At 44.1% G+C, this 27,545-nt stretch overlaps 2 protein-coding genes across 2 annotated transcripts in view; one reads left to right on the plus strand and one right to left on the minus strand.

Annotated features, from left to right (window-relative positions):
* Window positions 1-3,649, plus strand: part of LOC100562316 (diacylglycerol kinase delta) — a 64,934-nt gene extending 61,285 nt beyond the window's left edge. The window contains exon 29 of the mRNA XM_062963997.1: window positions 3,238-3,649. Coding sequence (XP_062820067.1) covers window positions 3,238-3,312 — 75 coding nt within the window. The 3' untranslated portion in view covers window positions 3,313-3,649. The remainder of the gene's footprint in view (window positions 1-3,237) is intronic.
* Window positions 3,650-8,041: 4,392 nt separating this feature from the next.
* ccnb3 (cyclin B3) lies at window positions 8,042-24,808 on the minus strand. The gene is made up of 12 exons (XM_003228113.3): window positions 24,701-24,808; window positions 21,416-21,549; window positions 20,373-20,456; window positions 20,102-20,226; window positions 18,030-18,147; window positions 17,189-17,287; window positions 16,527-16,619; window positions 15,271-15,408; window positions 14,477-14,632; window positions 11,526-11,675; window positions 10,100-10,230; window positions 8,042-8,340 (listed from the first exon to the last, which is right to left on the minus strand). The coding sequence occupies exons 2-12, from the start codon at window positions 21,503-21,505 to the stop codon at window positions 8,271-8,273; spliced, it is 1,254 nt and encodes a 417-aa protein (XP_003228161.1). The 5' UTR covers window positions 21,506-21,549; window positions 24,701-24,808; the 3' UTR covers window positions 8,042-8,270.
* Window positions 24,809-27,545: the final 2,737 nt, after the last annotated feature.

The following is a 27,545-nucleotide window of genomic DNA, read 5'->3' on the forward strand; positions in this document are numbered from 1 at the left end:
TTTATTCCATTAAAGGTAAAGATTTCCCCTGACGTTAAGTCCAGTCGTGACTGACTCTGGGGGTTGGTGCTCATCTCCATCTCTAAGCCAAAGAGCTGGTGTTGTCCATTGACACCTCCAAGGTCATGTGGCCGGCATGACTGCATGGAGCGCTGTTACCTTCCCACCGGAGTGGTACCTATTGATCTATTCACATTGGCATGTTTTTGAACTGCTCGGTTGGCAGGAGCTGGGGCTAACAGCGGGCGCTCATTCCGCTCCCGGGATTTGAACCTGGGACCTTTTGGTCCGCAAGTTCAGCAGCTCAGCACTTTAACACACTGTGCCACCAGGGGCCCCATTTTATTCCATTAGGTAAAGGTAAAGGTTTCCCCTAACATTAAGTCCAGTCGTGACCGACTCTGGGGGTTGGTGCTCATTTCCATTTCTAAGCCGAAGAGCCGCCGTTGTCCATAGACATCTCCAAGGTCATGTGGCCGGCATGACTGCATGGAGCAGTACCTATTGATCTACTCACATTGGATTGTTTTCGAATTGCTAGGTTGGCAGGAGCTGGAACTAACAGCAGCCGCTCACGCCACTCCCGGGGTTTGAACCTGGGACCTTTCGGTCTCCAGCTCAGTGCTTTAACGCACTTCGCAACCAGGGCTCTTATTATTTATTCCATTACTCCCTTCAAAATCCAGCAATGCAAGAGCGCCCCCTGCTGGTGTACATGGCAATAGCCAGACTGGTCAGAAGAGTCCCCAGAGCATCCTTGAGGCAAATATTCCCTGTCTATCTATCTATTTATCTATCTATCTGAGTTTTCTGTGCTATATCGCCATGTTCCAGAAGCATTCCCTCCTGACGTTTCACCCACATCTATGGCCGGCATCCTCAGAAGTTGTGAGGTTTGTTGGAAACTAGACAAGTGGGATTTATATATCTGTGGAATAATGTCCAGGGTGGGAGAAAGAACTCTTGTCTGTCTGAGGCAGGTGTGAATGTTGCAATTGATCACCTTGATTAGCATTGAATAGCCTTGCAGCTTTAAAGCTTGGCTGCTTCCTGCCGGGGGAATCCCAACACCTTTGTTGGGAGGTGTTAGCTGTTGTTTTTTATTTACTGTCCTGTTTTTAGAGGGGTTTTTTTAATACTAGTAGCCAGATTTTGTTCATTTTCACGGTTTCCTCCTTTCTGTTGAAACTGTCCACATGCTTGTGGATTTCAATGGCTTCTTTGTGTAGTCTGACATGGTAGATGTTAGAGTGGTCCAGCATTTCTGTGTTCTCAAATATTTATTTATTTATTTATGACATTTATATCCTGCGCTTCTGACCCCGAAGGGGACACAGGGCAGCTTACAAGTTATATATACATACAATATTTTATATTATTAGTTTAGTACAATATAAGCATTATATATTACTACAGTAGAGTCTCACTCATCCAACATTCGCTTATCCAACGTTCTGGATTATCCAATGCATTTTTGTAGTCAATGTTTTCAATACATCTTGATATTTTGGTGCTAAATTCAGAAATACAGTAATTACTGTGTAGCATTACTGCATATTCAACTACTTTTTCTGTCACATTTGTTGTATTACATGATGTTTTAGTGCTTAATTTGTAAAATCATAACCTAATTTGATGTTTAATAGGCTTCTCCTTAATCTCTCCTTATTATCCAACATATTCGCTTATACAACATTCTGCCGGCCCATTTATGTTGGATAAGTGAGACTCTACTGTATTATTTTCCTGTATTTATTATTATTATTATTATTATTATTATTATTATTATTATTATTATTATTACAACATGTATTATTTTACTCTATTATAAAAAGGATACATAAGCACATTTACATTGAAGAAGATGAGAATAATGATTTAATCAGAGTTGGACAGTCTTATCTTAAATTTGAGCTTTATGTAAATATTCCAAAACATTTAACCTACGATGCCTCAATTAATGTAATTTTATTGGTATCTATTTTTATTTCTGAAATTTACCACCCTCGGCTTATACTGGAGTCAATGTTTTCCCAGGTTTTTTTGTGGTAAAATTAGGTGCCTCGGCTTATATTCGGGTCGGCTTATACTTGAGTATGTACGGTATAAGGGGCCCCGGTGGCGAAGTGTGTTAAAGCACTGAGCTGCTGAACTTACAAACTGAAAGGTCCCAGGTTTGTTTATTTATTTATTTACAGCATTTATATTCCGCCCTTCTCACCCCGAAGGGACTCAGGGCGGATCACATTATACATATAGGCAAACATTCAATGCCTTTTAACATAGAACAAAGGCAAGACAAACATAGGCTCCGAGCAGGCCTCGAACTCATGACCTCCTGGTCAGAGTGATTCATTGCAGTGATTCATTGCAGCTGCTCTCCAGCCTGCGCCACAGCCCGAGCCCCAGTAGCGGTGTTAAAGCACTGAGCTGCTGAACTTGTAGACCAAAAGGTCCCAGGTTCAAACCCTGGGAGTTGTGTGAGCGCCCGTTGTTAGCTCCAGCTTCTGCCAACCTAGCAGTTTGAAAACATGCACATGTGAGTAGATCAATAGGTACCGCTCCAGCGGGAAGGTTTTTTTTTTTTTCGTGTCAGGAGCAACCGGAGTTGCTTCTGGAGTGAGAGAATTGGCCGTCTGCAAGGACGTTGCCCAGGGGACGCCCGGATGATTTTGATGTTTTGACCATCCTTGTGGGAGGCTTCTCTCATGTCCCCGCATGGAGCTGGATCTGATAGAGGGAGCTCATCCACACTCTCCCCGGGTGGGATTCGAACCTGGCAGCTTTCAGGTCAGCAACCCAACCTTCAAGTCACTTAGTCCACTATGCCATCTGGGGGCTCCTTAGCGGGAAGGTAACGGCACTCCATGCAGTCATGCCAGCCACATGACCTTGGAGGTGTCTACGGATAACGCCGGCTCTTCGGCTTAGAAATGGAGATGAGCACCAACCCCCAGAGTCAGACATGACTGGACGTAACGTCAGGGGAAATCTTGACCTTTATATTATTATATTGTTATATTGACACAGGAGACATGGTGGAATGTTGTCTTCTTAGCCCCCTTCTTCACTCTGGCGCAGAATGGCAGTTAGTCCTTTGGGGGGGAGGGGGGGGCGCTCCCATCTGATGACATAGGAGATATGTCATATCTATCTTGGCCGGGGAGGGGGCTTCATTGGGGCGGATGGGCTTCTCCTGCCCACTCCCAGACCAATTCTGCCTCTTTTCCCTCACAGGACCTTGGGGTCTCCAAAGTGGGCCATCTGAAGAGGATCCTGCAGGGAATTAAGGACGCCGCCAGCCAGCAATAGAGAAGCTCTCCTCCGAAGGAAAGACCCCAAGGGCACTGGAGACCCCCTTCCTGTCGGCTGATGCCATCCGTTTCCATCAGCAGGAAGAGAGTGGGGATGAATGATGTATATGTTGCCTGCAGATGGGGCCTTCAGACGAGGGGAGTTTCCATGCGCCCCAGCATTGCCAATGTTTACATCTCCATCTTTGCCAAAGACGGTGGCTTGGCAGTGTCCTCCTGTCCCTCCCCTTGGGCCCCAATTCATCTGCCCATCCCCTGTCCCAGTCTCTTGTGTGATATTGCATGGTGATGAATGGGGAAGTGTTTGCACCATCTCTAAAACCCCATTGACTCGAGTCCATTGTTGTTTTTAATGTCTTTTAAGCTTTGAGTCCAGGGAGCTGGAAAGGAAAGCTGTGAAAAGGAGCTTAAAGGGAAATGTATGAGCATGGAAGTGCAAAATGCTGTGCCAATGCAATAGTATCAACTTCTGTTGACTTGGTGGAAAAGCAAGAGCAGGTAGGATTGTATTGCAAGTTGCATCACGCAGCATAAGCCAGGGATGAGGGGAATTGGAAACCAGTTGGTTATTGGGCCATAAAATGTCCATATCTAATAGGCAAACAAATAGGAATGGATGCTGAAGGAATGAGGGTGAGAAAAAGATAGTTGCCAAGATAGCCCAGGCCCATCTTCTTTGGCTTCAATTTGGTCAATTTTTTTAAAGCAGAGGCTGGATGGCCATCTGTCGGGGGTGCTTTGAATGCGATTTCCTGCTTCTTGGCAGGGGGTTGGACTGGATGGCCCATGAGGTCTCTTCCAACTCTACTATTCTATGATTCTATGAACTGCAAGGGAATTACTGGAATGGCATTTTGCATTCAGAACAAATAAACAAAAAACTCAAATATAGGATTTTTTTTCCACATAAGCCATTGGGGCTAGAGATGCAGATTCAGAATTTAAAAATAGAATCAGTGCCACGTTCCATTGAGACTGGTTTTTCTTTTTCACAATGCTCTCTAATCCTTCCTTATCCATCTCTCTCTCTCTCTTATGGAGCCTTCCTAGAACTCCAAAGGCTCCAGCTGCTCATCATCCCCTTTTGGCTACTCTCTAGCCAGCTTTTTCTCCCTGTGTGCTTGTTTGGGAATGTAAATAGTTTGGAGAGAAAGAGAAGATATTTATTTAAAGATTTAATATATAATAGAGATAGATTGATACATAAGAAAGCTTAATTTATTTTTCACCGCTGTTGCGCGAGAGCACTTTGAAACACTCCCCGTGGGGCGACCAGGCCACCTCCCTCCGGACGGAGAAGACGGATGGCCGGACCAGAGCAAGGAAGGGAGCCTTCCCTGCAACTAGCTTTTCCCTATCTGGCTTTGCTTTTGTGTGGGGCAGCGTCTGCCTCTTTGTTGCATGCAGGCTTTGACACGGAAGCGGCACAAAAGTTGGCAGCCAGAGCATTCCCAGTGGCTCCCGAAGGGACTTTCATTGGACTTGTTGCAGAAGAGAAAGGCAATCACTTTTGTTTTGGTTGGGAACAGCTATTCCAAAGTGGCACGTCTTCGTCTTCTTCCCAAGGGTGCATTGTCTTCTCCAAGCCAAGGAGCTTCCTCATACATACCCTTTGAAATATTGGAGCAACCAGGTTAAGAAAGCTTAGAAGGAGCTTAGAAGGGTGCAACCAGCCATCTCTGCACCTTGAACTCTATAGAACAAGAGCCGGATGGGGCTCCTTCTTTTGGATCGTGCCCAAAAAAAGGGGAGCTGGAGATGCAGCCGAGCCGAACAATGGCGCAAAGAGTCCGTGCCACGCTCCCTCTGCCCTGGGCCCCCTTGATCTGCATCCTGTGCCCACTGCCCATGGGGAGGCTCTTTGGGGCCGATGCCATTGTATCCACGTGCTTATTACTGTGGTTGGCTTTTTATTGTAATGGGGGGGGGTTGTCTACTTGTATATAGGCCTCCCAATCTCCCCACCCAGAGAATCGTGTTTCTGGAGGCAGATGGTCCAAAGGACTAGGAGCCCTCGGGTGGTAAAAATGGAAATGCATAAAAAATTATAGGTTTACTACAAACAAACAAACTGTCAATTCCGGTGTATACTAATGCTATCAAATATTAGAACTAGCTTGGGTACCCGGCGTTGCCTGGGTTATTTGAAAAAGTCAAATTTATATTGTACAAAATGTATAACATTGTGGATTAATTACAACTGACATCATGCCAGGTTAACCCCGAGAAACTTAAAGTTTATGATGTTGGGAGTCTGCTCTAGATGCATCATCGGAGGGATTCAGTATGCCCTCTGGCTATAGGGTAAACTACAACTCCCACTATGGTGAGTCAATCCCCTCAAACCCCTCCAGTAGGTGGAGTTAGTCCTGGGGGTTCTGTGTGCCAAGTTTGGACCAGGTCTATCATTGGCGGAGGTCACAGTTTCTCTGGTTGTGGGTGAACAATTCCCAGAAAGGAAGGTCAGTTCCCCACAAACCCCTCCAGTAATAAAATCTCGACATATCAGGTATGTGTGCCAAATTGGGTCCCGATCCATTGGAGTTTGGGGTCACAGTGCTCTCTGGATGTAGGTGAACTACAACTCCCCCAGATTATTCCCTGTAGCCCTGGCACCTTGGTCCCCCTCATTTGGCCTGATTCCTCCTTCATTTATGTGGTTTTGCAAACGCCAGAAGTAAAAAAGCAACGTAGGGAGCCAGGCTGCAAAGCGGCATTTCAGAGACGATTCCACTGACAAGTATCCACTATTGGAATAACAACAAGTTATTCAATATCATTAAACAATATACAGTAGAGTCTCACTTATCCAAGCTAAACGGGCTAGCAAAAGCTTGGATAAGCGAATATCTTGGATAATAAGGAGGGATTAAGGAAAAGCCTATTAAACATCAAATTAGGTTATGATTTTACAAATGAAGCACCAAAACATCATGTTATACAAAAAAATTGACAGAAAAAGTAGTTCAATATGAAATAATGCTATGTAGTAATTACTGTATTTACAAATTTAGCACCAAAATATTGTTTATTGAAAACATTGACTACAAAAATGTGTTGAATAATCCAGAATGTTAGATAAGCGAGTGTTGGATAAGTGAGACTCTACTATATTCAATATCATTAAACAATATACAGTAGAGTCTCACTTATCCAAGCTAAACGCGCCAGCAAAAGCTTGGATAAGCAAATATCTTGGATAATAAGGAGGGATTAAGGAAAAGCCTATAAAACATCAAATTAGGTTATGATTTTACAAATTAAGCCCCAAAACATCATGTTATACAACAAATTTGACAGAAAAAGTAGTTCAATACGCAGTAATGTCATGTTGTAATTACTGTATTTACGAATTTAGCACCAAAATATCACGATATATTGAAAACATTGACTACAAAAATGCATTGGATAATCCATAACGTTGGATAAGCGAGTGTTGGATAAGTGAGACTCTACTGTATTACGTAAAATAAATACAGTAGAGTCTCACTTATCCAACACTCGCTTAACCAACGTTCTGGATTATCCAACACATTTTTGTAGTCAATGTTTTCAATATATCATGATATTTTAATGCTAAATTTGTAAATACAGTAATTACTACATAGCATTACTGCGTATTGAACTACTTTTTCTGTCAAATTTGTTGTTAAACATGATGTTTTGATCCTTCATTTGTAAAATCATAACCTAATTTGATGTTTAATAGGCTTTTCCTTATTATCCAACATATTCGCTTATCCAACGTTCTGTCGGCCCGTTTATGTTGCATAAGTGAGACTCTACTGTAAATCCATTTGCAGTTGTACTACTTTGTATCATACTGTGAATGCAACAGTTGGTGATTTCTAACTGCTTATCTGGAATTTACAGTCATTTAGTGTACGTAATATATGGTTTAATTATATTAAATACTTTGTTATTATTCCAATAGTGGGTGCTTGACAGTTAAACCCTTGGGAACATATTTTTTTCTTACGGTTTCAGGGACGATCCCAATCTCTGTGCTTATCCTACCCTTTCCTGCTACCAGTAGGCTTTACTCCGACCCTTCTTCCCAAATTTTTTGCAGTTGGCCCCAAGGACCCACTCTTTTCCCCTCTAGCAATCGTGACCCCCTTTTTATGTAACAGATGCATGAAAGGCAGGTGTGAGGATGGGAAGCAAGGACTACTGGCCCGTTGAGTAGCTGTTTAGCCAGCAAACACAGTCCTTCTACCCATAGAACATGCTAAATCAGGCATGGGCAAACTTTGGCCCTCCAGGTGTTTTGGACGTCAACTCCCGCAATTCCTAACAGCCTCAGGCCCCTTCCTTTTCCCCCTCAGCCGCTTAAGCGGCTGAGGGGGAAAAGGAAAGGGCCTGAGGCTGTTAGGAATTGCGGGAGTTGACGTCCAAAACACCTGGAGGACCAAAGTTTACCCATGCCTGTGCTAAACCCATTCTGTCTGACTCCAAACCTGTCTGACTCCAAAGATATTCAAGGAGCAATCCATTGGGATCTGGGTGGAGGGCAGGTCTGTCACGATTCTGGAAACGGGGTGCCGACGTCTCGCCCACAATGGGGCCCACTGAAACCTTAACTTGCAGAAGTCAAATGCTGCAAAGGATTAATAAACCTGATCACCAAACAACTGAGTCTCTTTGCCTCTTTTCTCCGTCTGTGTTGGCCAGGATCCCATGGAGGGCCTGTTGCTCTCCTGCACCCCACTTATGACAACAAGGAGCACTTTTATTTTATTTTATTGACAGCTTTCCTATGACTCCAAACAATTTCCCCTTTAAAGCATTGAATGTTTACATTTCTTTTTATCTTCTTCTCCCCTCCCTCCCTCTAATGCAACTTTTTAAAAATATATATAAAAAGCAACAGAAATAATATACAGGCCTCAGAGGCTAAGAGCAGGCGTCTATTTACAAGAGTATGTACACTCTGGCTCCTCTTCTTTGCCAGACTTAGCTCTTCAGTGCTTCCTCCAGCTCCAACATGTCCATGGGGGCCATCTTGGCCACCTCAAAGAAGACCCTATAAAGAAAGGCAATAATAATAATCATAATAACAACAAAGTTCTGGAACACAACACACCAGACATCACAGCTGTGGAAAAGAAAAAGGTTTGGATCATTGATGTTGCCATCACAGGTGACAGTCGCATTGACGAAAAACAACAGGAAAAACTCAGCCACTATCAGGACCTCAAGATTGAACTTCAAAGACTCTGGCAGAAACCAGTGCAGGTGGTCCCGGTGGTGATGGGCACACTGGGTGCCATGCCAAAAGATCTCAGCTGGCATTTGGAACCAATAGACATTGACAAAATTACAATCTGTCAACTGCAAAAGGCCACCCTACTGGGATCTGCACGTATCATCTGAAAATAAATCACATAGTCCTAGACACTTGGGAAGTGTTCGACTTGTGATTTTGTGATACGAAATCCAGCATATCTATCTTGTTTGCTGTGTCATACAATATAATAATAATAATGTGTTTTTTAACACGATTGTGTTAAAAAACAAAGTATGGATTGTCGATGTTGCAATCCCAAGTGACAGCAGGATTGAAGAGAAACAACTGGAAAAGCTGACATGATATGAGGATTTAAAGATCGTATTGCAAAACTCTGGCACAAGCCAATCGAGGTGGTCCCAGTGGTGAATGACACTCTGGGTGCAGTGCCTAAAGACCTTGGCCTGCACTTAAACACAATAGGCACTGACAAAATTACCATCTGCCAGCTGCAGAAGGCCACCTGACTGGGATCTGCATGCATTATTCGCTGATACATCACACAGTCCTAGACACTTGGGAAGTGTCCGACATGTGATCCAATACAACAGCCAGCAGAGTGTCTGCTGTGGACTAATCTTGTTATGATTGAAATAATAACAACATGGTAAAGGTGCTCCATACAGTCATGCCGGCCACATGACCTTGGAGGTGTCTATGGACAATGCTGGCTCTTCGGCTTAGAAATGGAGATGAGCACCAACTTCCAGGGTCGGACACGACTGGACTTAACATCAGGGGAAAACCTTTACCTCTTTACCTAATAATAATAATAATATCTTTGTTTATGTCCCACTTTTCTCCCTTATGAGACCCAAAGCAGCTTACAACATATTAAAATCATGTAAGCAACAATCCAAATACATCAGGAATAAGAAAAAAACAATTTGAAACGACAATAATATGCATTCATACGCATCATGTCAGATCATATGGAGGCAAAAAAGTTGGCACAAACAAAGCAGGCTCCTGGCTAGGGTGGAAGATGAAAGGGAAGGGGCTCTGGCACACTCCCAGGCACCCAGAGTTTAATGTGTTGCGAAAGCTTTCGTGGCTGGAAACACTGGGTTGCTGTGAGTTGTCCGGGCTGTCTGGCCATGTTCCAGAAGCATTCTCTCCTGGAAGAAGCTGATGAAGAAACACAATCTACAAACTATCTACAGACCCACTAAGAAAATCCAACAAATGCTAGGTTCAGCAAAGGGCAAGAGGGATCCTCTCACCTCTGCAGGAGTCTACCGTATATCATGCAGATGTGGACAAGTCTACATAGGGACCACCAAATGCAGCAGCATTGCCCAGACACAAATCAAGGAACATGAAAGGCTCTGCAGACTAACTCAGCCAGAGAAGTCAGCCATAGTAGAGCACTTGATGAACCAACCTGGACGCAGCATATTATTTGAGGACACAGTAATGCCCAAGAAAACCCAAAAAAAGGAAAGTGCGCACACATGCTATCGCTCGCTACACGCACTCATACGCCAGGCCTCACCGGTGAGAGTACTTGCTCCGGACAGCCTTGAGTCTTTGGTCGTGATTATAGGTCAGCAGGAAATTCAACTTCTTGACCAGTAAGCACAGCTCCTCCACTTTGTAGCCACTGTAATATTCTAGTGTTGGGCTCTGCAAGAGAGGAGATAGAAGCGGCTACCTTTTAGCCCCTGTAATGAAGTGTGATTTTTTTATTTACATATGTCATGTTTAACTGCATTTTAAAAGTCATGTTTAACTGTGTTTTAAAAAGGGTTAATATTTCAGTTACTCTGCACCATGAGTTGGTTGTCATGGAGAAGGGGGCGGAGCCAACTGGGTTAGCTGAAGAGAGTAGAATTTGGAGGGACACTTAGTCAGTCAGTCAGTCTGTAATCGGGGGAATTACAGAGAAGATTGATCCTGGTTGAAGGGATCAAGGGAGACTCAATTGGTCATTTTGAGTCAGTCAGTGTGTCTGTGGTCAGCGAACCACAGGGAAGTGTGGGCTCTGTTGAAGCTCAGGAAAGGCTGATCCTAAGTTAGGGGATCAGGGATAAAATAAGTTTGGTGACTTATTTTAAGGTAGTCTGTAATCGGATGAATTACAGGGAAGACTGATTCTCAGTTGGAGAATCAGGGTGGCTCAAAGGTTGGATTTGAGTCAGTTTAAAATAAGTTTGCTGTTCCTGACTAGGAACAGATATTCTGTGACTGAAGTGGAATTTAAAAGTTTGAAACACCTCATTCTGTTATTGCAATTGTTAAGGAAAGTGCCTCTAAGTGAGAAATTGTAACTATTAAGCTTGTGCCTAAATAAATGCTATTGTTCCTTCAAACATCTTAGTCTCTGTCATACATACACACATCAAGAATAAACAACAAGAAGAAAGAAAAATAAAAGTCTCATCTCTAAGTAGCCAGTGGCTACGTATTCCTATAGTGGTGGCAAGAACTGATGATCCCCTTGTCATCTGGTGGCCGCATTATAAACATTTTTACCTCAGGTGGCAGCGTTTAAATAAAACATATTTATATTGGTGGCAGTGGATATAGATATATATAAAATATATATAATTAATTAATAAAAAAACCATCATCCATCTCCACATCTCCGCAATTGGTATAAGCGGTGGGATTCTAAAGGATTCCCCCCTGCCTGAAAGAACCTCAGTCGTTCTTAGCTCTTTACATTTGGTGGCTCCACATCTCTTCAGCCCCAACTAGAGGTGGCCATTCAGTCGGCTCTTAGATGGTAAGAGCTTCCTGGAGAACTGCCCTGGGAGAGGAGAGTCGTTGCATGGCCACAATGGGACCCCCATGGGATTGCCACTTGAGGTATCGGATGCAGCTCCAAGAGGTTTGTAGGATATAACCCAATGAGGCACATTGTCCCATTGATCCCTGACCCAAACAAGGCCCAGGGCACTCAGAGTCCAGGCACTCACCCAGCCGCCCAGCTTCTTCATCTTGAGGGCCAGCAGGAGGCAGCTGGCGGCCAAGCAGGATGCCCTCTCATTGACAAAGTTGTAGTCCTGCAGGGTCAGCTCACAGAGGAAGCGGGCCAGGGTCAGCGTCTCCATGGAGGCATGGGCGCACTGCAGATGGAGGGAAGGAAGGGGCACAGAGACGGACTCAGGAGAGGCTCCGGCGGCACCCGGCCATTCCCTCGCACTCGCTGCATAACACTATGTCACATGATTTTTGTTCCTGGGTTATAAATGTCATTTCCTAATTGGTTCTATCATAAAAACATGAAAAAAGTATATTAAACTGCAAAAACTTGTTTTGGCTGAAGGAACATCCTGACGATGGACGCCCAGATCACTGCCATAAGTAAGCAGGCCTTTTTTCATCTTCGCCAGGCAAGGAAATCAGAGGCGGTCCAACCATAAGGCAAACTAGGCACTTGCCTGTGGCGCCATCACCCCGGGGGCGCCATAGTCCTGGGAGGAGGGCGCCACTCTCCGCCTCCTTCTCCTTCGGACCTCCCGGTGCCCACGCTGGGCCTTCCGGCTGGCACAGACCCACCTTTGCACCACGTGAGCCCACCTTTGGGGCCTTCAGAGATTGTGAGGTCTGTGGGAACTTGGAAGCTAGGTATGTGGGGTTTATATATCTGTAGAAGGTCCAGGGTGGGAGAAAGAACTCTTCTTTGAAGCAGGTGTGAATGTTGTAATTAATCACCTTGATTAGCATTTAATGGCCCTGTGGCTTCAAGGCCTGGCTTCTTTTTGCCTGGGAGAATCTTTTTTTAGGAGGTGTTAGCTGTCCCTGATTGTTTACTGTCTGGATTTCTTCTGTTTTCAGAGTGTTGTTCTTTATTTATTGTCCTGATTTTAGAGTTTTTTTTAATACTGAGGGCTATCTGGGTTATCTAAGTCCACACTGCCCTATATCCCTGATCAATATTTAGTGCTAAATTTGCAAATACTGTAGAGTCTCACTTATCCAACATAAACGGGCCGGCAGAATGTTGGATAAGTGAATATGTTGGATAATAAGGAGGCATCAAGGAAAAGCCTATTAAACATCAAATTAGGTTATGATTTTACAAATGAAGCACCAAAACATCATGTTAGACAACAAATTTGGCAGGAAAAGTTGTTCAATACGCAGTAATGCTATGTAGTAATTACTGTATTTATGAATTTAGCACCAAAATATCATGATATATTGAAAACATTGACTACAAAAATGTGTTGGATAATCCAGAACGTTGGATAAGCGAGTGTTGGATAAATGAGACTCTACTGTATAGTAATTCTTACATAACATTACCATGTATTGAACTGCTTTTTCTATTGATTTGTTGTAAAATATGATGTTTTGGTGCTTAATTTGTAAAATCATAATGTAATTTGATGTTTAATAGGCTTTTCCTTAATCCTTCCTTATTATCCAACATTTTCGCTTATCCAACGCTTTTATTTTTCAGTTATTGGTTTGGGGGGGGGGGGCGCCAAAATTCTTTTTGCCTACACTTGAAAAATACCTAGGGCCGGCTCTGAAGGAAATTGGCATCCTACCTTTCAACAGAAGCATTGGCAACGGTAATCCATGCAACAGTCACCACTAGATTGGATTATTGTAACGCTTTATACGCCAGCCTTCCGAAGACAAAAACCCAGAAGATCCAAATGGTCCAAAATGCGGTGGCCAGGCTGCTAGCGGGATCTTCTATAAGATCCCATATTACACCGATTCTGAAACAACTCGGGCTGTGGCGCAGGCTGGAGAGCAGCTGCAATGAATCACTGCAATGAATCACTCTGACCAGGAGGTCATGAGTTCGAGGCCCGCTCGGAGCCTATGTTTGTCCTGTCTTTGTTCTATGTTAAAAGGCATTGAATGTTTGCCTATATGTGTAATGTGATCCGCCCTTTGGGATGAGAAGGGCGGAATATAAATGCTGTAAATAAATAAAATAAATAAATAAACAACCACATTTATTTATTTATTTATTTACATCATTTATATTCCGCCCTTCTCACCCCGAAGGGGACTCAGGGCGGATCACATTACACATATTAGGCAAATATTCAATGCCTTTTTAACACAGGACAAAGATAAACAAACATAGCTCCGAGCAGCCCTCGAACTTATGACCTCCTGGTCAGTGACTCATTGCTCTCCCGTCTGCGCCACAGCCCCGGGCCACCAATAGAACATTGGATACCAATAGAACATCGGATCTCTTACAAAATACTGATCCTGACATTTAAAGCTCGAAATGGCCAAGGACCATTATATCTTAGGGCCCGCCCCATTCCTTTTTTTCCATCAGTGGTCACCTCGATCCTCCCAGGAAAATCTCCTATACGTACTGGGCCCTAGGAAGGTACACCTGGAAGCCACAAGGCGTAGAGCCTTTTCGATCTATGCTCCAATTCTGTGGAACTCATTGCCTCCATATGTTAGAGCAATGTCGGGGGTTGCGACCTTTTGTAAAAGCGCTCAAGACTTGACTGTTTGGTGGTGCATTTAAGTAAATCAGATCTAATTTGCCAAATAGTCACTGTTGAATGTTTTTATGTTGAATGTTTTTATATTGTGGAATGATATCTTAAATTGTAAGTCGCTCGGAGCACTCTGGTGGAGAGCGACTAATTAATAAATGAAGTGAAGTGAAGAAGTGAACAACCTGCAGCACATTTTGCTATAAGTTTTTCAATGAATCTCTCATAGAGTCCAACCTAGTTTGTGGCAGCCACAAAAATCAGGTTTCTGGAGGATAATAACAACTTTCAAAGTAAGGATCACACAATTAACCAGGAAATAACACTTTCAAATCAGGAACAGAAATGTTTTCAAATTTTGTCACACAGTGTAATCCAGGCGACACAACCACCCCAATTTCTCGCTTCTTGGTTGGGCCTCTGCTGCCGTCATAACTCACCTTGGCAAAGCGCCGGAGGAATCGGTATGCGATGGGGATGTTGATGTCGAACTGCAGCGTCTGCAGGATGCTCACCTCCGTGGTCAGAAGCTCCTCTCTCTTGTAAGCGTCGTCGCAAATGTAGAGGAAATCATCCACGCAGGGAGGACAGCGCTCCTGTGAGGAGGGTAAAAAGATGTCAGCCGCCACAGCTCTATCAAGCAGCCATCGAGAGGCAGGAAACAGCAGACCCAATGGCAGAGTCCCAGGATGCCCCCAAACTGTCTGACCCTTTGGGGTTCCAAACCACTGGCCCCAACCTCACCCATGACACAGTCCTTTGACGGTTCCCCGGGTTTTGTTGTGTCTCTGCCTTCCCAGCACCGTGTCTCTCCCAAGGTTTAGTTAGGAACAGCATGAACTCAAAATTAAAACATGGTGGTGGCAATTTGTCCCTGGCCCTTTTGTGCTTCCCCCGCAAAAGAACCTCTCTGAAATCAGAATGTCACTCGGTCAAAACCTTGTTTTGATTGCTCAAAGGGTGGGAAAGAGTTCAACCTCAGAGCTTAGGAACCTGAAACCGCCATCCGCAAATGCAGAAAAATGCCATCCGTGGAATTGAAGGGGACACAGAGAAAAACCTTAAGAGATTAAGTCTATGCTCTGGAGGCCAAAAGAACCAGGTCATGTGAGGTCACGTTGAGCATCCGTGGTACAGCACACCAATGAAATGGAGGAAAACATGGCAAGCTCCGGATTCTCCCACCGTGGCCCATGAGCAAGGCATAGGGTGGGAAGGAGGGCCCGGCTCTCACCTCGAACTTGGAGGCGATGAGGATGGCGGTGGAACCAATGAGCTGCAGCCGGTCCCGCATGACAGGTACCTTCACCAGATAGTGATCCATCAGCTTGACAGCCAGGTAAAGCGTCTCGTGGGTGAGCTCAAAGTTCTCCTGCAGAAGGGACCGTGGCAAATAAGAACTTTTGTTGTTGTTGTTGTCGCCCCCTTGGCTGTCATTTGGAATCATAATGCAACAATGCACCCTCCATAAAGCCAAAGGACGGGAAGGCCCTGGCAAGCTGCTGGAGCACTTTAGTTCTAGCAGAAGCAAAGGGCAACGGTGTAAGCTCCTATCTTGACTAGGAGGGCAAGGGAAGGGGCACCTTTGGCCCCAAAAAAGCCAGCTTGCATAGCTATGGGTCCACAAACACTGCCAGAAAGTGGGTTGCTGTAGGTTTGAGCCATAGTAAATTAGAGATGGCATCTCTCAAAAAAGGAGCTCCAAATGCTCCTGACTCAGCTTCCCCTTTTGCTTTGGCTCAGCACTAAGATTGCTATATTATGTGAATCTAATGCACACCCTAATTTTGGGAAGGTAGCAGTGAGTTTTCCGGGCTGCATGGCCATGTTCCAGAAGCTTTCTCTCCTGACATTTCGTCCACATCTATAGCAGGCATCCTCAGAGGTTGTGAGGTCTGTCAGAAGCTAGAAAAATGGGGTTTATATCCCTGTGGGAAAATGTTCAGAATGAGAGAAAGAACTCTTGTCTGTTTGAGGCAAGTGTGAATGTTGCAATTGGCCACCTTGATTAACACTGAATATCCTTTCAGCTTCAAGGTTTGGCTGCCTACTGCTGGGGGAATTCTTTGTTGGGAGGTGTTAGCTGGCCCTGATTGAGTCATGTCTGAAATTCTGTTTTCTGAGTGGTGTTCTCTATTTACCTGTCCTGATTTTAGAGTTTTAAAATACTGGTATTAAATACAGATATATAAACTCTATGATTCTATAATCAAGGTGGCCATCTGCAACATACACTTGCCTCAAACAGACAAGAGTTCTTTCTCCCACCCTGACATCATCTCACAGGTATATAAACACTACTTGCCTAGCTTCCAACAAACCTTACAAGTCACAACCTCTGAGGATGCCTGCCACAGATGCAGGAAAAAACGTTAGGAAAGAATGCTTCTGGAAGATGGCCATACAGTCCGGAAAACCCACAGCAACCCAGTGATTCCGGCTATGAAAGCCTTTGACAACACACTGCCAGAAAGGATGACTGGGACCCACCTGCACCTCCACCATCCAGTCCACCAAGATGGCCCTCATGTCGGTGCTGATGTCCGGCTGGTCCTTCATGTAGTCCGGAAGCAGGAATTTCTCCTGACAAAGAAGATGGCGAAAAGGGGCACAATGAGGCAGTGCTGCTCCTTATGGCAGTATCCAGAACCCAAGAGGGAAACAACTCAGCCCCTTGGGGGGGGGGGGGGGGCGGCAAAAAAGGCATGCAAGGGGTGGATGTCTTTGGGGACCCAGGTTATTCCAGTCATCCTTGCAATTCATCTGCCCCCTAAGGCAGAGTTTTGGAAAAGAAACAGAGCTAGCAATACAGTCTGGGAAATGGGAAGCAGGAGACACAACACCCTCCCTCCTCCTTTTCAATGTGAATCTTGGAAACAATTACGAAATATTTCCCTTTAGAAGAATGAGCATTTCAGCCTAAGCCAGTATAGATTTTGGCAATGGGAGGCCCATCAACATCCAGAAGGTCAAGAGGCAAGAATCGCAGGCTTCCAGCATCAAAGGAAAACCTCAGTTGGTCTTCAAGGCTGGGATTTCTAACTCTCTGCAGCCTTTCTGAGCATGGCTTGTGCTGATGGTTTGCCCAAGGCGCTCCCCTGGACTTAGAACAGTGTTTCTTAGGCCCCCCCTGGCAGAGTGAGCAAAGCTACCTCCCGCTCCCGCATGTGAACAAAGATATCCTTGGCATATTCGGCGTTGGCATAAGGGTCATCCAGATGTCCCTTGTCGATGTCCTCAACAGGGGGCACCTGCAAAAGATTGTTGAAATTAGAGAAAGGAGTGGCCTCAGTGATGAGACTGACGGCAAAAGGCCACAGACGATAACCCAAAGAAGGGTGTGCCAGGCCAAAAGCAAAGGCACGGACTTGATAGGACACCCGACAACCAAGGATCCACAGGAAAAGGGCAAACATGGCTACCATCCCCACCACATTATGCAGAGAAGAGGGCAGATCCCTCCATACTGCTTTGAGTCTCCTTGTGGAAAAAAGCAGAATATAAATAAATGTAATAATAATAATAATAATAATAATAATAATAATAATAATAATACACCAGACATCACAGTTGTGGAAAAGAAAAAGGTTTGGATCATTGTTGCCATCCCAGGTGACAGTCGCATTGATGAAAAACAACAGGAAAAACTCAGCCACTACCAGGACCTCAAGATTGAACTTCAAAGACTCTGGCAGAAACCAGTGCAGGTGGTCCCAGTGGTGATGGGCACATTGGGTGCCGTGCCAAAAGATCTCAGTCGGCATTTGGAAACAATAGACATTGACAAAATTACGATCTGCCAACTGCAAAAGGCCACCCTGCTGGGATCTGCGTGCATCATCCGAAAATACATCACACAGTCCTAGACACTTGGGAAGTGTTCGACTTGTGATTTTGTGATATGAAATCCAGCATATCTATCTTGTTTGCTGTGTCATAATAAAATAATAATAATAATAATAATAATAATAATAATAATAATAATAATAATACCGGTTCCACTGGCTCCTCCACTGTTCGACAGGGATCCTCCTTCTCCACTGGATCCTGCTTGGCCACAGGATCTGACTTAGCGGCTGGTGCCTCTTCAGAAGGAACTCTGTTCTGGGACCTGGAGGAAGAAAGAGCAGATTGGAGGATGGAGGACACACAAGAAGGACACGTGTGTCTGTAAATGGCACGTTATTAGCTTCTTCTCCCAGGCATCAAAATGTCTCAAGTTTTGATACGCAATATGTTTTCTGAGTGTTTTTGTCCTGCATTAATATTGTAAATGTAGCATTTTAATTTGACATAATGCTTTTAACAACTTTTGTACTCCATATTACTTTAAAATAATAGAGCTGGAAAGGACCCCAGGGGCCACCCACACAGGGAGACACCATCAAAGCCTCCCCCCCCCCCCCCGACAGATGGCCATCCAGCCTCTGTTTAAAAGCATCAAAAGGAGCCTCCACTGGACTCCGAGGCAAAGAGTTCCACTGTGGAACCACACTTCTTACAGTCAGGAAGTTCTTCCTTCTTTCAAGAAGCAATTTAAAACTTTCCTGTTTAGACAAGACTTTAGTGAAGGAAACTAAGCTGAAATTATAAGAAGCACCATAATGTTTATGGACTGAAACAAAGTGCAATATGATCTGACATGATGCCACAAGAATGTGAATGTACATTATTGTTATTTTAAACTGTTTATTTTATAATGTTTTATACTTTTTATTTATGTATTTGGATTATTGTTTACTTGATTTTAATATGTTGTAGGCTGCTTTTGGTCCCGTGAGGGAGAAAAGCAGGATATAAAGACATTATTATTATTATTTTAAAAAACTCTTTATTGATTAGTCAATTTTGACCATATCAAAACATGTGAAACATACAAAACGTACACACTTACCCATACATACAGTAAAACCATGTAAAACCATGTATAGATACAAAGCATCCCGGCCTACTAACCTACCAACCCACTCCTAGGTAGTTGTGCAAATACAGAATAAAAAGATTAAAATTAAAATTAATTATTCCCTTAAGGTAAGGTTTAAGCGGGGGCAAGGGTAAGTAAAACTAGTGGCTTGTCCATAGTAAATTTTAAATTTGGATTTTGTTATTGGCATTAATATCACAGCTCTCCGCTTCCATCTTCTCGTGGATGGCCAGCGCTTTTTGCAGAAAGGAAGCCTGCTCCCTCTTCCTTATGACATCCCTTCAGATATTTAAACATGCTGATCATGTCTCCTCTCAACCTTTTTTTCTGGATACTAAACAGACTCAGCTCTTTAAACTTCTTCTTAGACGGATGTTCTAATTTATATTGTAAGCCACTTTGGGAAAAATGTCAGATACCAATCCAATCAAGAAATCTATATATATAAAAGGGTAATGAAATTTCGGCCTAGGACAAAACAACAAAACTACACATTCCAGAAACACTAAATTTGGCAGCACAACCCCTCATCCATGCCTCTACGTTCATACAACAAAAAGAAAAGAAAAATAAAGTCCTAATTAGAGGGAGAGGTTTTTATCCAATTGCTGCCAGTTAGAAGGCTAAGCTCTGCCCACTTGGTCTCCTAGCAACCCACTCAGCCCAGGGGACAGGCAGAGTTAGGCCTCACTTAGGCCTCTTCCACACTGCCTATACAATACAGATTATCTGATTTTAACTGGATAATATGGCAGTGTAGACTCAGGGCCCTTCCACACAGCTATATAACCCATTTATAATGGACTTAATGTCAGGGGAAAACCTTTACCCTTTACCTTAACTACCATCAATTCCTCAATACTTTATTTCCCATACCACCATAGTTCGCCACAGCAATGCGTGGCCGGGCACAGCTAGTATATCAATAAAGCTGCTTCAGGCACCAATCCAACTTGCCCAAGGGCTGTTTTTTCGGCTCTTTGCTCTTGAGGGAAAACAATTTGGAACCTTGATGCCCCCAAAGCCCAGCCCCTGCCTCCCAATATCCCCAGGTGGCCTCTCCCCTTGGCACCATTATTTCACAAGCCTGCTTTAAAAGCTGTACTAATAAGTGACCCCAGAAATGCAGCCCTTTCCTTACTTTTTAATGTTGATCTCTTTGTTCTTGGAGAGGGCCACCCTGCTTCCTTTTGATGCCGCCTTCTTGGTGGCCCCTTTGACCACCGCCTCCTCCTTCTTCCCGACAAAGTGCTGAGTCTTGTGGGCCTGCAAGGGAAAGGGCCCAAAGGTTTGGGAAGGTAGGAAAGACTCCACTTGGAGGTGCCAGTGGGTTCAGGGGTGAGACAAACTGGACCCAAGGAAGAGGAGGATATTTAGTCCATTTTGCCCATGAAAAAGGAGCCTATACTTACGTTGGTGAGATCCCCAAAGGCAGAGCGCTTCTTGGGGGCTCCTTGGGGTGAAGAGGGGGACCGCTTGACCTGCAAAGCCTCTCCCTGAAAGAGAAAGGGATGCAGGAGAAGGAGAGTCAATAGGGAAGGGGATTCTTGACCCCAAACAGGGCCTCCTCTGAATCCACACAGAGGCTGACCTATCATGAAACAGAGAGGGATGCATTCCTTCAAAACTGAATGTCCGTTTCTTCTCCTCTGTGGAGCAGAAAACAGGAACCCCCAGTGCAGAAAAGGTTGAGAGCTGCATGCCAGCTGCATGTTGCCCACCCCATGGGCAAAGGGTGACATGGGGTGCATCCACACAGTGGAATGAATGCAGTTTGGCCCCATTTTAACTACCATGGCTCAACGCAGTGGGATCCTAGGAGTTGCAGTTTTAGAACCCTTCTCTGCCTATTATTATTGTTGTTATTTTTATTTATGCCCTATTTTTCTCTCCGCAAAGGAGACTCATTATGAAATGAAATGAAACTTTATTTATAGCCGGTCCTATCTCCCCGAAGGAACTCGGGGCGGCTCACAACAAAATACACAATGGCAAACATTCAATGCCAACAGTAATATGTAAACAAATCAATAAACGAATCAAGAACAACTCAGTAAATTATAAACTGACATAAATAAATAAGAGATTTATAATCTTGGAGCCTCCCCAAATGACAACTGTGATTCCATAGCATGGAGATGTCATTGTTAAAAGTGGTGCCTAACTGCATTCATTCCACAGTGTAGATTTACCCACGCAGGTAGGAAACGCAGGTGGGAAACAACGGAACTTCAAAAGGCATTTTTTCTTCCCCTGGTTTGAAGGCTTTGCTTGGGCACCAAGAGAAAGCAAAAGGCTTCCAGGATTCCATTGCCCTGAACATTACCATGGTCAATGCTCTGGTGTCAAGCTGCATTAGAGTAGATGTGCCCTGTTCCCCTGAAAGGACACAGACTTTGTGTCCTGGACAATATTAGCTGGCAATATTTGGGGCAAGATAAATACTGAGACCCACCTTCTCGGCCTGGGCCTCCTCCACTGCCATGGATCTGCCTGGCCAGGGTTGCCTGATGGCGACAGTTTTGGAGCTGGGAGGCAGGGGCATCCTCCGGGCCTCTTGCGTCTAAACTGGCAAAGATGCAGGAAGAGCTGAAATAATAATAATAATAATAATAATAATAATAATAATAATAATAATAATAATAATAATAATAATGCAAAGTGAAGAACCTGCTTTGATTGAAGTCCAAAATCAGAAACTCCTCAAAGCACAACAGACAAAGAATCAGGACAAGAAAACTGCACTACAAACTAGAGCTGACAGCAGGCACAACAAAGCATTGCATGGAAAGTTCCTTGACAAAATTGAAGGAAAAGCTGATAAGGAGAAGACCTGGCTCTGGCTCACGAATGGGACACTGAAGGAGACAGAAGGCCTGATCCTTGCAGCCCAGGAGCAAGCCATCAGGACAAAGGCAATCAAGGCCAAGATCGAAAAATCAGCTGATGACCCAAAATGCAGACTGTGCAAGGAAGCTGACGAAACCATTGATCATACCCTCAGTTGCTGTAAGAAAATTACACAGACAGACTACAAACAGAGGCACAACATTGTGGCCCAAATGATTCATTGGAATTTATGCCACAAGTACCACTCCCAGCAGTAAAGAACTGGTGGGATCACAAACCTGCAAAAGTATTGGAAAATGAGCATGCAAAGATACTGGATACTGTGGGACTTTCGAATCCAGACTGACAAAGTTCTGTAACACAACACACCAGACATCACAGTTGCGGAAAAGAAAAAGGTTTGGATTATTGCTGTCGCGATACCAGGTGACAGTCGCATTGATGAAAAACAACAAGAAAAAGTCAGCCGCTATCAGGACCTCAAGATCGAACTGCAAAGACTCTGGCAGAAACCAGTGCAGGTGGTCCCGGTGGTGATGGGCACACTGTGTGCCGTGCCAAAAGATCTCAGCCAGCATTTGGAAACAATAAACATTGACAAAATTACGATCTGCCAACTGCAAAAGGCCACCTTACTGGGATCTGCGTGCATCATCCAAAAATACATCACACAGTCCTAAACGCTTGGGAAGTGTTCAACTTGTGATTTTGTAAAATGAAATCCAGCATATCTATCTTGTTTGCTGTGCCATACTATGTTGTTGTGTGAATAATAATAATAAATACAACAATATAGTATAATATTTATAATATATAATGTATATTCTATCTATCTATACACATAATCTATCTTGACAGCTTTGCATACTGGTTGACTTTGGGGTAATAGACCTTGAAATCTGTGAGTTGTGGTTCACCCCAGAGAGCACTGAATCTAGCTGAAGACGGATCTGGACCACACTTGGCACACAGACCCAACATGGCCAACTCTGCATACAGGCAGGGTTTGGAAGTGGTTGTTCCTGGCATAGAATCATAGAATAGTAGAGTTGGAAGAGACCACATGGGCCATCCAGTCCAACCCCCTGCTAAGAAGCAGGAAATCGCATTCAAAGCACCCCCGACAGATGGCAATCCAGCCTCTGCTTAAAAGCCTCCAAAGAAGGAGCCTCCACCACGGCCCCGGGGAGAGAGTTCCACTGTCGAACAGCTCTCACAGTGAGGAAGTTCTTCCTGATGTTCAGGTGGAATCTCCTTTCCTGTAGTTTGAAGCCATTGTTCCATGTCCTAGTCTGCAGGGCAGCAGAAAACAAGCTTGCTCCCTCCTCCCTATGACTTCCCTTCACGTATTTGTACATGGCTATCATGTCTCCTCTCAGCCTTCTCTTCTGCAGGCTAAACATGCCCAGCTCTTTAAGCCGCTCCTCATAGGGCTTGTTCTCCAGACCCTTAATCATTTTAGTCGCCCTCCTCTGGACGCTTTCCAGCTTGTCAACATCTCCCTTCAACTGTGGTGCCCAAAATTGGGATGCCCAAAATTGCATATGGGAGTTGTAGTTCACCCTTATCCAGAGACCACTGAATCTGGACCAAACTTGGCATGCCGACCCAACATGGCCAGCTGTGCATAGAAGCCTGTTTTGGGGAGGATTGACCCATGATTCTGGGAACTGTAGTTTACCCACATCGTTATGTATTTTCTAATGGGAGCATTCATAAAAAACAAAACCAAAGGCTGCCTTTTTCCTAATAAATAGTTTTACTAATTAACTAAATGATATTTCCGAATACCCCAAAACAGACAATGCCTTTTTCAAATAACCCGGGCACCGCTGGGTACCCAAACTAGTAATAGAATATAATCAATAATATAATATTTATAAGGGTTGAAATATTATTATTATTATTATTTAGGGAGCCCGGTGGCAAAGTGTGTTAAAGCACTGAGCTGCTGAACTTGCAGACCGAAAGGTTCCAGGTTCAAATCCCGGGAGCGGAGTGAACATCCGCTGTTAGCTCCAGCTTCTGCCAACCTAGCAGTTCAAAAACATGCCAATGTGAGTAGATCAATAGGTACTGCTCTGGCAGGAAGGCAACGGCACTTCATGCAGTCATGCCGGCCACATGACCTTGGAGGTGTCTACGGACAATGCCGGCTCTTCGGCTTAGAAATGGAGATGAGCCCAACCCCCAGAGTCAGACATGACTGGACTTAACATCAGGGGAAATCTTTACCTTTACCGTACTCGCCTCTCCTTACAGCTTGAGGCAAGGCAGAACATAGTTGAAATACACACGTAAAATAACACATTATAACACACACATGTTAAAATACATGAAACAAAAGCTAAAACACCATGTGGGAATATTATCATTGATTTCTGCATATTGCTTTACACCATGGGACCTTGCAGACAGCTGAAACTCAATGTAAGCTTCGAACAGCTCAATTAAAATGGGGAAAAATTATTTAGATTCCTCAAAGTACATTAAGCGTTTAAGCAGAGTGAGGCAGAAGAACCCCCATTAGGCCCAGAAGACTATTATTATTATTATTATTGTAGTTAGAACATTGTAAATGCTCAGTACCCCAAATCCAGAGACATTGGGTACATCTACACTATGGAATTAATGCGGTTTGACACCACTTTAACTGTCAGGGCTCAATGAATCTTGGAAACTATAGTTTTGCAAGGTCTTCCGTCTTCTCTGCCAATGCCTGAGGCCTGAGCCACGGCAGTTAAAGCATGGTCAAGCTGCATGAATTCCGCAGCGTAGAAAGCTCCCCCTCCCTTCATCCCCAGATTGGAAAATCAACACGCAACGGTGCATTCACACGTGCGGCAACCTGCTCGGAGTCAGGGGAAGGCATTGGGGAAACTAAAACTACCTGGATCGGAGGAATCTCTTCCTTCCTGTCTTCCTTCCTCTGCAGCACAAAGTGCGGATTTGAAAATTGCAACCTTGACGGAGGACGGCCTTGGATTGGCCCCGCGGCAGCCAATCACAGAGCAGCAAAGGAGGCCGTTGTGGGGATTATTTAAAAACCGGTCCCTGCAGCCAATGGGGAGCGGAGGTAGCCCGGGAAGGGGCGTGGCCAACCGGCTGTGTTAGGAGTAGGTGGGCTCATGTTTTGGCCTGCCACTCCTGATTGGCCTTCTGAAGAACGGGGCGTGGTAACGCCTTAAAGGGACAGCGTACTTGCATGACTGACAGCTCAGGGCGTGTTTTTGAACATAGAGAGCATTGAGTCCCATGAGACTTCCTAACAAAAGCGACAGAGGTCAGAAAAGTAGCCCTTTTTTGCCACAGTATTAGAGATCTAGTCACTTTTTACACGCAACAAGTTCTTTTTTTTTTTGACAATAAGAGATTTCTCCCCAACTTTTGGCAGGATGGCCATCTGTCAGGATGTTTTCCATTATGGCATCCATAATAGGGTTGGACTAGATGGCCTTTGGGTGCCCCTTTCAATGCTATGATTCTGAAATGCTACTGCTTTTCCCTTTCCAAAGCATACTGATTGCATCCAAAAGAGGGATAGAATATAATTGTGTTGTCAAAGGCTTTCATGGCTGAAATCACTGGGTTGCACTGAGTTTTCCAGGCTGTCTGTCCATGTTCCAGAAGCATTCTCCCCTGACGTTTCTCCAACATTTATGGCAGGCATCCTCAGAGGTTGTGAGGTAAGTTAGAAATGAAAATGCTTCTGGGGCATGGAAAACTCACAGCAACCCAGATTATTCAGTAGAGTCTCACTTATCCAATGTTCTGGATTATCCGACACATTTTTGTTGTCAATGTTTTCAATATATCGTGATATTTTGGTGTTAAATTCATAAATACAGTAATTACTACATAGCATTACTGTGTATTGAACTACTTATTCTATCAAATTTGTTGTATGACATGATGTTTTGGTGCTTAATTTGTAAAATCATAACCTAATTTAATGTTTAATAGGCTTTTCCTTAATTTCTCCTTGTTATCCAACATATTCGCTTATCCAACGTTCTGCCGGCCCATTTACGTTGGATAAGCGAGACTCTACTGTAATTGAATAAATAAAAGATACTTCAGATTTTCCAAACAAGGGGAAAGGGCATTGCTGCCTTTCGGTTCTATTCATTCCAAAACAAAGTTCTAAATTGTTATTATAAACAATGGCACTTGGCTTCCTTTGCTGATAGATTCCTCAGGTCAAACAAAAATAATGTTTTGAGTCCAGAAGCCACCCTTCCTTCCACCTTTTTGATAGATTTACACGGGGCGTAATGACCTCTTTTTTAATCTGATTTATTTCCTAGATTAGGAATTGCCTTTTTGAAGAGAAATAGGGAGGTCGCCCTTTGTTTGGAGAGTCTTCCTTCCCTTGGGATGGAAATGTTTTCAAATCAAACCAAGGAAGTGCAGACAGGTTGGGGCCACAAGCCTTCGGAGGCCAAACAAGCCCCGGAAAATGCGGCAAAACAGAAGGGAAATGAGCAAATACGTTCTTGCTTCAACTTGGAATGATAGCAGCCCTTTTAATGAAGAGATGTTCAAGTGGCTTTGCTCAGGTCTTGCAAAGGCAGGGCAGCCCTCGCTTTCTGGGTCAAAAGTCCACTTACACTCAGAGCCGGTCCTAGGTATTTTTCAAGTACAGTAGAGTCTCACTTATCCAACATAAACGGGCCGGCAGAATGTTGGATAAGCGAATATGTTGGATAATAAGGAGAGATTAAGTAGAGGCCTATTAAACATCAAATTAGGTTATGATTAAGCATCAAAACATCATGTTATACAACAAATTTGACAGAAAAAGTAGTTCAATACGCAGTAATGCTATGTAGTAATTACTGTATTTATGAATTTAGCACCAAAATATCACGATGTATTGAAAACATTGACTACAAAACTGTGTTGGATAATCCAGAATGTTGGATAAGTGAGAGACTACTGTATAGGCAAACTGAATTTTGCCCCCCCCAAAAAAACCCAATCACTGAAAAATAAAAGCGAAAATGTTGGATAATAAGGAGTAATTAAGAAAAAGCATCAAATTACATCAAATTACTTTAAGATTTTACAAATTAAGCACCAAAACATCATGTTTTACAAGAAATCAACAGAAAAAGCAGTCTTGACTGCGCCCCCGTATGTTTTGCACCCCAAGCGACCGCTTAATTCGCCTCATTGTTGGACCGGCTCTGCAGAACCAATGCAGTTTGATACCACTGTGGCTTCCTATTGCTCCATCCGACAGAATGCTATGGAGTTGCTGTCTGTTGTTGAAGGCGAAAGGCCTTGCGGAACTGCAACTCCATGGCATTCATAGAATCATAGAATAGTAGAGTTGGAAGAGATCTCATGGGCCATCCAGTCCAACCCCCCCGCTAAGAAGCAGGAAATCGCATTCAAAGCACCCTTGACAGATGGCCATCCAGCCTCTGTTTAAAAGCCTCCAAAGAAGGAGCCTCCACCACAGCCCGGGGGAGAGAGTTCCACTGCTGAACAGCCCTCACAGTCAGGAAGTTCTTCCTGATGTTCAGGTGGAATCTCCTTTCCTGTAGTTTGATCCATGGCATTGAGCCCATAGGAAGTTAAAGTGGTGTCAAACTGCATCAGTTCTGCAGTGTAGACCAGGCATGGGCAAATTTCGGCTCTCCGGGTGTTTTGGATTTCAACTCCCACAATTCCTAACAGCCTCAGGCTCCTTCCTTTTCCCACCCAGCCCTGGTCCTTAGCTGTAATGG

This window comes from Anolis carolinensis, unplaced genomic scaffold (genome assembly GCF_035594765.1).
Source record: "Anolis carolinensis isolate JA03-04 unplaced genomic scaffold, rAnoCar3.1.pri scaffold_12, whole genome shotgun sequence".
NCBI classification, from domain to species: Eukaryota; Metazoa; Chordata; class Lepidosauria; order Squamata; family Dactyloidae; genus Anolis; species Anolis carolinensis.

What these genes read in the sequence shown, in the direction of transcription:
- ccnb3 (XM_003228113.3), bottom strand. Translation starts at nt 21,505, where the DNA reads ATGCCCCTGCCTCCCAGCTCCAAAACTGTCGCCATCAGGCAACCCTGG. An exon ending in CCTTTGGGGATCTCACCAAC is followed by an intron (nt 20,227 to 20,372) that starts GTAAGTATAGGC and finishes TTTCCCTTGCAG; the next exon opens with GCCCACAAGACTCAGCACTT. An exon ending in TCCTCCGGCGCTTTGCCAAG is followed by an intron (nt 11,676 to 14,476) that starts GTGAGTTATGAC and finishes CTCCATCTGCAG; the next exon opens with TGCGCCCATGCCTCCATGGA.